This window comes from Monoraphidium neglectum (genome assembly GCF_000611645.1).
Source record: "Monoraphidium neglectum strain SAG 48.87 unplaced genomic scaffold scaffold00070, whole genome shotgun sequence".
NCBI lineage: Eukaryota > Viridiplantae > Chlorophyta > Chlorophyceae > Sphaeropleales > Selenastraceae > Monoraphidium > Monoraphidium neglectum.
In genome coordinates this window covers 35,191-43,867 of record NW_014013558.1, presented here as the reverse complement: position 1 = coordinate 43,867, position 8,677 = coordinate 35,191, and the positions used below count along the sequence as shown (strand labels likewise).

Sequence of the window (8,677 nt, the reverse complement as noted above, 5' to 3'; positions counted from 1 at the left end):
GCCAGCCGCGCTTTGTCGGCGTCGCGCTTGGCCTCCGCGCGGCGCCTCTCCTCAGCCGCAGCGGCCGCCGCGGCCGCCGCCGCGTCCACAACGCCGCCGTCCCCGCCAGGCGCTGCGCCCGCCTGCTCCGTGGCCTCGGCCTGCTGCTGGCGTGCCGCCTCATCCGCGCCCGCATCGTCCGCCGCATCGCCGGGCTCGGGCCCCGGCTGCGTGTCTGCTGCTTCACCGCTGGCTGCCGCAGCTGCATCTGGGGCTACGCCGGAAGGCCCTGCCGCCTCGGTGCGTGCTGCATACCCGGGACCAAGCACCTGCGGGGGCAGCGCAACCGGCCGCGCAACGCTGCAGCATTGGGCAGCGGCGGCCCCCCTGTTTCATAGATGCTGGCTATCCAGGCTGCAGAGGTTGCAGTCACCGCGGGCGACAGGGCCAAGTATGCCTGCTGTAATGCTGTTGCATGCGCTGCGCATAAAGCAGAATTGCACCATCACGTTCCCCTCAACTGCCACAGGCATGCCCACCTGCATGCCATGCACAACACACATTACAATCACACTGACATACACAAACCACACACAAACGTGTCCCACAAATGCATGTACAAAGTCGGTACAAGGTACATCCTTTCCCCCCATCCCACAAATGCGTGCTGCACTGCGCTGCGCGCTGACCTCATTGAGGTGGTCCTGCAGCTCCTTGGCCGCCGCGGCCACGGGCGCCAGCTTCTTATCGCGCCCGCATAGCTTCACCAGCCGCGCCAGCGACGTACCGATCAGCTCCGCCGCGGCGGGGCGCGCTGCACCCGCCGTGGCGGGCAGCAGAGTGCCCTGCTGCGCCATCGCGGCCTCTGGCAGGAGCGATCGGCTGCAGGCTGCGCCTCTGGGCTCGCAGTGGCAGGTCGGACACCCCGGCTACGCGACCTCACCCCGACAGGCGTGTGCCCCGCGACACTGCCGCGCCACAACAGCAGCAGCAGCAGCAGCAGCGGTGGCACACGCAGACAGCAGTGCACCCCTCACGCCACCAGATGCTGCAGCGGAGCTGATTTGATCGCTCTCTAATGGCCTGCTTGCTTTCAAGCCGGCCTAAAGATCGGCTATGAAGGCCTGGCGTGCCAGGCACACAGCTTCAGCGGCCAGTCCTGTTGGTAATCTTCAGGCGAATCATGCTATGAATCTCATTGACAATAGTGTCACATATCGTGATAATGATCAAAAGCATAACGTGGCTTCCCTACGAGCCCTGCTTCTTTTTGCCATTCAAGCGAGGGCAAGCCTCGCCCTGCCCGTGGCCGACTTGCACGGGTGTGAACGTGATACACTTATCCACAGCTCCTGTGCACAAGGGCAGCGACCTCTGCGGGTGCTTTCGCAAGGACGACCTGGTAACAGACTGTCAGTTTTGTCGGTGGCGGTACAGGTGCATTGCAGGCATTAATTCCCCAGTCCCTCACGGTAAAGAGCAGTGTGTTGCCTGATTATGCGGCCTGCATGCATACAGGCTGGTTGTATGGGGTAGGTGCCACAACATGGGCAGGCCCCTGGAGTTGGCCGGAGCCGGACGTGAGCACGCATCCCAGGGGGAAACGGAAGGAAGCGCATCTACTGAGCTGTTGCCGCAGACGGATGGATTCCCCCCTCCGCCGCATGCCGGGCTGTGTGGATGAATCACTCGCACGCAGTCACACCACAAATCTCAGAACGAGTGCAACCAAATCAAAAGCCGCTGACATCATCAACAAAGCAGTGGATTCATCCAGAGCTGGGCGCTAGCAATAGCTGCTGTTCAAGCTATACCCACCAGTCAGGTAGTACGACTAAAACTTTTTGCACTTGACTGCGCGAACTCAGCACGCCTCTTCACGTGCCGTTGTGGAGACGCATGTTGTGCCACCACAGTCCTCAACTACATGTTGGCAGAGGCTACTAAATTGTAAAGGGTGCCTGTAGGCCACGCAATATGCCATGTTCTCAGGAACCACCTGTGAGATCAAGATGTACATGTCGCCTGTATTCCTTCGGACCCGCTCTACATCATGCTGGGCCGCCAGTGTCACAGAATGTACTGGTTTGTTCTGAACGGAGAGCTGAGTCTAACGGGGGGAGGGGGGGGCGAAATAAGTTTCACCCATACTATGACCCTGCACAGCAAGCAGGCACCGCCGGTTGTGAGTTTTCTAAGGCGCTCTTATTATAGCAACCACGTGGGGCGTCACAAACCAACCTGCTGCAAAGCTAGCATTACGTGCAGAAGGCCAGCCTTCTGCTGTCCTCCCCGGTCCCTGGATGTGGATCTGCTGCAAATTCTAGTTCAAATCCCCTTGATGCGCCACACATGGCCTGTTGACAGTGGCAAGGGGCGCTACTTTCTGTTAGAGATGAGTAATGAAGCCAGCTGCAGCTCAGCTGCCGGCCTGCCGCACACTTCGCATACGGCACTGGGTTTGCTGGGGAATCTGAGCGCTTGCATGCAGTAGCTTGCCGATATACTTGCGCTACAGACTTCCGCACACAGCAGAACGGTTGCACAGCAGCACAACCTGTGTAGATCAGGTCCGGGGCAGGTCGTTCTGTCCTGTTCGGCCACGGCCAGCGGATCACTGCGTTGGATGCTCGATACTTACACTCGCCTGGCGGGGCCCATGTTGTAGCACGGACACGGCGCAGGACGGCGCGCTGTTGAGCGCGCCAAGCCCATGAGGAGGACCAGCATGGCATGGCGCAGCGTGTCAGACTCGGTGAAGCGCACGCTGTCCAATCCCAATATCACCGGCACGACACAGCGCAACAGAGGTGGGCTATCAACAAAAGCCACGTGCTCTGCCACGGCGCAAACCAGAGTGACGGCGCAGCTCCAGATGAGTGCTGCGTGCGTCGCGATGCGTGTCTTCTGGGCTCGCTCTGCATCTGCGGTTGCAGCCAGCCTGCTGCGACACTTTTGCCTTGTGGCCTCAATCTGTGCTCGGCGCTCTTCTTGGTGCAGCCATGTGCTCGGGCAGCGACGCTGACGACGAGTCCGCGCACCTGCTGGCGAGGCGCAAGGTACGGGGGGTCCGGTTACCTACGGAGCCCGGGCTGCTGCTGCAAGCCGTGTCGAGCGCGCTGATGCGGCGTCTCGTGTGCACATGCAAAATACTGACAAGGGCTGGCCAGTGGCGCGTTTTGTCCGCTCACCAGCGGCAGCAGCAGCAACAACAGCAGCAGCAGCAGCAGCGACTGGAGGGATCGTGGCGTGCACTCTGCCGGCCTCAGTACTGGATACGTAATCACTCGCGGCGATCTTCTCTATCGTTGCCGTGAAGGGATCCCCCGAGCCTCCTCATGGCGGCCCCGCCAGGGCGAGCCACTCCCAGTCTGTCCTGAACATGGTCAACTGCATCATGGGCGTCGGCGTGCTGGGCTACCCCTACTGCTTCAAGAGCAGCGGCACGCTGCTGGCCACAACGGTCATGATCGTCACCATGCTGGCCACACGCGCGTCGTACCAGCTGCTGCTGCACTGCGCGCACCTCTCGGGGCGGCGCACGTACGAGCAGGTGCGTGCGGCACGGGGTGGGTGAGTCCCTTGCTGTCTGCCCCGCATGCGAGCCAGACTTTGACATGGCCGTGGCTGGGCTGCACAGCAAGCTTATCGCAGTATTTGAGGCCATTGAGGGCAGCAGCATGTAACGGAGCGCAGGCCGACTCACGCCTGCCCGCCAGCAGCTGCTGTCCATGGCAGCAGACAGCCTGCTCACCCCAAACCCCCCTCGCCCGCGGCCCTCGCCGGACCGCCCGGCGCGGCCGCAGGTGGCGGAGCACGCGACGGGGCGGCTGGGGCGCCTGCTGCTGGAGGTCTGCATCTGCGCCTCCAACCTGGGCTGCATCGTGGCTTACCTGAACATCCTGGCTGACACTCTGTCCAGCGTGGCGGGGACGCTCATCCCGCCCGGCGCAGAGCCCAGCCGCAGCATGTACATGGCGGGTGAGGGGGCCGGGCGCGGGGAGGGGCGCGGGCGACGGCTGGAATGTGCGTGTGTTTGGGGTCGCAGGTGCAGCGAGGCACCCACTGCGCATTCAGCTGCGGCCACACGGCAGCTGCAAGGTCTCTTGTTGCCCCCAAACCCTCGACTGCCGCCGCTGCCGCCGCCGCCGTCCAGGTGTGACCCTGTTTGGCGCGCTGCCTGTCGCGCTGGTGGTGCGCGACCACGCCGTCATGTCGGCCTTCAGCGCCGCCAGCGTCGCGTTCGTGGGCCTCTTCACGGCCGTCATCTTCTTCATGGCCGTGCTGCCCGGCGGCGCGGGCGCGACCGCGGCCGTGGCGGCCCCCATGGCGACCTGGGACCCGTCTGGCTTCCTGGTGGCCCTCCCCGTGATGGCCTACTCCTTCACGGGCCACCCCTACTTTTTGGGGATCTACGAGATGCTCAGCGCACCCAGCGTGCGGCGCATGAACGCCGTCACAGACCAGGTGGGGTCCGTGCGCTCGCACGCGCCTGCACCGCACCCGCCCGCCCCCAGCTAGCCCGAGGCTTTCCCATGGTTGTGCACACACTCATTTTTTCGGGACCTTGGGATGCCGGCCTCGCAGTCTTGATGTCTTGGGTGCAGGGCTGAGTCTCTAGCGTCCGCCCAGCACCATTGCGCAAGCCCCCGGCTGCAATACACCCGTCCTCCCAGCTCTAACCGCGCACACACCCTCGCCACGGGCCTCGCCCCCCCCCCCTCCAAGGCCCTGACCATCACGGCCGGGGTCTACTGGATCGTGGGCATCTGCGCGTACACCACCTTCCGCCAACGCACCGCCGGGGACGTGCTGCGAAACTTTGGCGGCGCAGACGCCCAGGGCATGCGCGGTGCATACGAGCGCGCGATCAAGGCCTGCTTTGCGCTGGCGGTGCTGGGCAGCATCCCTCTCGCCATCCTGCCCTTCTACACCATCGTGCAGCCGCTCCTCCAGCGCGCCACGCCGCCCAGGCGGGGCGGCGGCGGCGGCGGGGCGCGCGACAAGGCCCGGCAGAGCGGCCCAGATCGCGGATTCACCGACGGCGGCGCTGCAGGGTTGCAGCTGCGCTCCAAGGACAGCGGGGTATCCTTTTCCACAGTGCTGGTGGGCCCGGAGGCCGACCCGGTGGGCACGGTGATCGGCGGCGCCGTGGGCAGCGGCGGCAGCACGGTGGAGCGCCGCCGCACCGCGGCCACGCAGGGCGATCACGCCGACGGCAACGGCTTCGCGGCCAGCGGCGCCGTGCCCGCGCCCCCGGGCGCGCTGCCCGGCCTGCTGCGCGCCGGCAGCGGCGCGGCGGCGGCGATGGTGGACCCCCACCTGGACCCCCACCTGGCGGCGCACGACGCGGAGGTCGCCCTCAGCTTTCCACAGCACGCGCTGCTGACGTTCCTGCTGCTTGGCCTGGGCATGGCTGCGGCCCTGTGGCTGCCAAACCTGGAGTTCATCTTCGGCCTCACAGGCGCCACCACCAGCGTTGTCATATCCTTCATCATGCCGGCCCTCTGCTTCCTGCGCCTCGCGGGGCCGGACCCCGAGGTGACGTTCGGCGCGTTTGGCGGGACGCCCTCCAAGACAGGCGGCGCGCCAGGCGCCGCCTGCGGCCCCGGCGCCGCCCCCGGCAAGCCCGGCCTGCTCGCGCCGCCGGAGCTACGCGCGACGTGGCTGTGGCGGCGGCGCGTCGCGCGCAGCCTGCTGGTGTTTGGCGTGGTGGCGGGCGTGATGTGCACTCACGCCATCCTGGGCAGCATCGTGGAGGAGAACGCGGTGGTGCAGCTGGCCCAGGAGCTGGTGGCGCACGAGGTGGTGGTGGCGGAGGCGGCGCACGCGCAGATCAAGGCCAAGGAGGCGGCAGCCACCATCAGCATTGTGCAGGTGCGGCGCCGCGGGGCGCCGCGCGGCTTGATCGATGTCCCCTGCAGGCTCACACCGCGCAGTTCGCCGAAGCACGCTGGCAGTGGACTGTGCCTGAGCCCGCGCTGCTGCTTGCAGCTTGTGCTGGTGCCTGAGACCGTCCGGCGAGCCAGGGATACCAGGGATGGCGGTGCGATCAGCGGCCAGGCAGCCTTGCTTACTTGTGCGCCCCACCCTTGCCGCCACGACCAACGCCTTATATTCCCCCCCCACACACACGGCCGTGACTGCCACCTCAGGATGCGGCGCAACAGCTGGGGTCTGTGAGGCGGACGCCCAATGAGACGATGGGCGCGCTGGAGGCGGCGGCAGCAGCGCTCAGCGCGGTGGCCAACAAGAGCGCGGACGGGGCTGCGGGCGGCAAGGGGGCGCATGCGGCGATCTGGGACATCCAGGTGCGGGCCCTTGTGTCTTGCGGCCCCGCCCAGGGTGATCGTGCTCACAGGGCTGCTGCAATTGTCAAATATACACAGATGCATGTGGGATGTGCTAGCACGCGCTTGTTGCCGCCTGACGGTGTGTCTTCAGGCCGACAATGGGTCCATTTATTCAGAAGCGCCCCTCAGGGTCAAGACTTTCCTGCCGACCTCTGCAGCGGCCCTCACTCGCGCCTTGATCCTCAGGGCCAGCTGGCGCAGCACAAGCAGAAGGTGGTCGACGACAGGGCGCTGGGCAGGTGGGGCGCGTTGGTTGCCACGGCTTAAGACGGGCAGCGCCGCCAGCCCCTCTGCGCCTGCAGCATGCCCTGCTGGCGCGTGTGGCTTCCACCACGTGCCACTGCCGGTGTCTCTCACATTGCGCCCATGCGTCTGACAACTGCCGCCGTCCGGCTCAACTGCCGCTCACCGCACCTTGTGCAGCGTCGAGAGCGCTCTGTCCACCATCGAGGCCGACATGCGCGCCACCATCACCGGCGTCAACGCCGTCGTCGCCAAACTCGACATTGCGATCGCGGCGATCAAGCAGGAGGCCGCAAAGGCGGTGCAGGGCGCAGCAGACGCCGCGGCCGACGCAGGCGGCGGTGCGGGAGCCCCCGCTGGTGACGGCCAGGCTGACAGCGGCACAGTTGCGCAGCAGCCCGGGTCGCCGCAGGCGGCTGCACCTGCAGCGGCAGCAGCAGCGGCGCCCGAGCAGCAGCAGCAGCAGCAGCAGCAGCAGGAGCAGCAGCAGCAGCAGCACCAGCAGCAGGAGCAGCAGCACGCGGTCACGCCGAAATCCGTCCGCCCCGAGGGGCTGGCAGACGCCGCGGCCGCGCACGTGCCACCGCCGTCGCCGCCTCCACGGTCGCGCGCGGGTGATCTGGCCCGTGAGTTGGGCAAGGCCCTGGGTGTGTACAGCAGCCTGACGGCGGCGCACAACGCGACCGCGGGGCGCAGCCTGGAGGGCGTGCGGGCGAGTGCTGTGGTGGCGTTGGGCGCGCTCAACGCGACAGTCCGCGTGCTGGATGAGGTGGCGCTGGCGGTGAAGCAGGCGCGCAGCACCCACCAGCACGACTCTCAGGTGAGGGCGGCCGCGGAGGAGGCACGAGGGGGGTGCCATGTGATGGCGAGGCTGGGGTCGTGGGGCGAGCCATCCATTTGGTGCGGTCAAACAAACGGCGTGGACCAGGGCTCTTGATGCAGCGGGCAGCTAAAGAGCTGAGCAGGTTGAGGGTCCCTGTCATGTGCCCCGCCCTGAGCACCCCCAGATGCACCGCCTGGGCTGGGCGGCAATCTACACAGGCACGCACACGGTCCCTCCCCTAGGGTCCCTAGTCTGTACCCTACACCCCTTGAATCTTCCCTCGCCCACACAACCCCAGATCCGCGAGACGGCGGTCCTGGCGATGCAGCGCGCCCTCAACGTGACGGCCGTCAGCACCCTGGCCATGCAGATCACGGACCAGGCACTGCGCGCAGCCGCCAGCAGCGAGAGCAGCGAGCTGCTCACGGCCCTCACGCGCGTGGCGCACGACATGGAGGCGGGAGGCAGGGACGGGGGGCGGGGCAGCCGCAAGGAGGGCAGGAGCGGCGGCGGCGGCGGCGGCGTCAAGGGCGCGCAGCCGCAGGCGGCAGGCGCACAGACCGCGGGGGCGGCGGGGACGGCGGGTGCACCGGCGGCGACGGCCGTCGCAGGTGCAGGCGGCGACGCGGCAGCTGCGGAGGCGCCAGCAGTTGCGACGCAGCCGCAGGCAGAGCAGCACCTGCAGCCAGATCAGCCAGGCCAGCAGCCAGACCGTCAGCAACAGCAGGCCCAGCAGCACGCTCACTTGCAGCAGCAGCAGCAGCAGCAGCAACAGCAGCAGCAGCAGCAGCAGCAGCAGCAGCAGCAGCAGCAGCCAGCTAGGCAACACAGCGACCAGCAGCACCACCTCCCTTGGCGGGACCCTGCAGCCGGCTTGGCCCAGGAGACCCCAGGCCACAAGACAGATCAGGAGGCGCAACAGCTGCAGGCAGCGAACTCACCCGGCCACCCGTCCCCCGCCGCCCCTGGGGCCTCGCAGTCGGGGACCGGGGTGGTGGCAGCCGCGTCGCCGCAGCCTGCGGCGCCAAAGACGCAGGAGGAGCGCGTGCAGCGCGTGAAAGAGGTGATCGCGCGCCTGGACCAGGCTATCGCCGCCAAGGGAGACAAGGACGCCGCCGCCGCCTCGGCCTCGGCCTCTGCCTCCGCCGCCTCCGAGGCCACCACGGCCGCCACCACGGCCGCGGCCGCGCTCGTGGCCGCCGCCGCGCCCGGCGGCGCCGGCATCGCGCTCGCGGCCGGTGCCGCAGCCGCAGCCGCGGCCGCAGCGGCAGCGGCGGGG

At 67.2% G+C, this 8,677-nt stretch overlaps 2 protein-coding genes across 2 annotated transcripts in view; one reads left to right on the top strand and one right to left on the bottom strand.

Annotated features, from left to right (window-relative positions):
* Positions 1 to 836, bottom strand: part of MNEG_0805 (Brefeldin A-inhibited guanine nucleotide-exchange protein 2) — a gene marked incomplete at both ends in the record, with an annotated part of 6,513 nt that extends 5,677 nt beyond the window's left edge. The window contains 2 exons of the mRNA XM_014050723.1: positions 295 to 308; positions 669 to 836. Coding sequence (XP_013906177.1) covers positions 295 to 308; positions 669 to 836 — 182 coding nt within the window. The remainder of the gene's footprint in view (positions 1 to 294; positions 309 to 668) is intronic.
* A 2,525-nt stretch (positions 837 to 3,361) lies between these two features.
* The window catches only part of MNEG_0804 (amino acid transporter), a gene marked incomplete at both ends in the record, with an annotated part of 6,490 nt that continues 1,174 nt past the window's right edge, over positions 3,362 to 8,677 (top strand). Inside the window, 9 exons of the mRNA XM_014050722.1 lie at positions 3,362 to 3,532; positions 3,699 to 3,960; positions 4,136 to 4,446; positions 4,708 to 5,856; positions 6,135 to 6,290; positions 6,519 to 6,571; positions 6,756 to 7,395; positions 7,697 to 8,009; positions 8,268 to 8,636. Of these exons, the coding sequence (XP_013906176.1) occupies positions 3,362 to 3,532; positions 3,699 to 3,960; positions 4,136 to 4,446; positions 4,708 to 5,856; positions 6,135 to 6,290; positions 6,519 to 6,571; positions 6,756 to 7,395; positions 7,697 to 8,009; positions 8,268 to 8,636 (3,424 nt within the window). The remainder of the gene's footprint in view (positions 3,533 to 3,698; positions 3,961 to 4,135; positions 4,447 to 4,707; positions 5,857 to 6,134; positions 6,291 to 6,518; positions 6,572 to 6,755; positions 7,396 to 7,696; positions 8,010 to 8,267; positions 8,637 to 8,677) is intronic.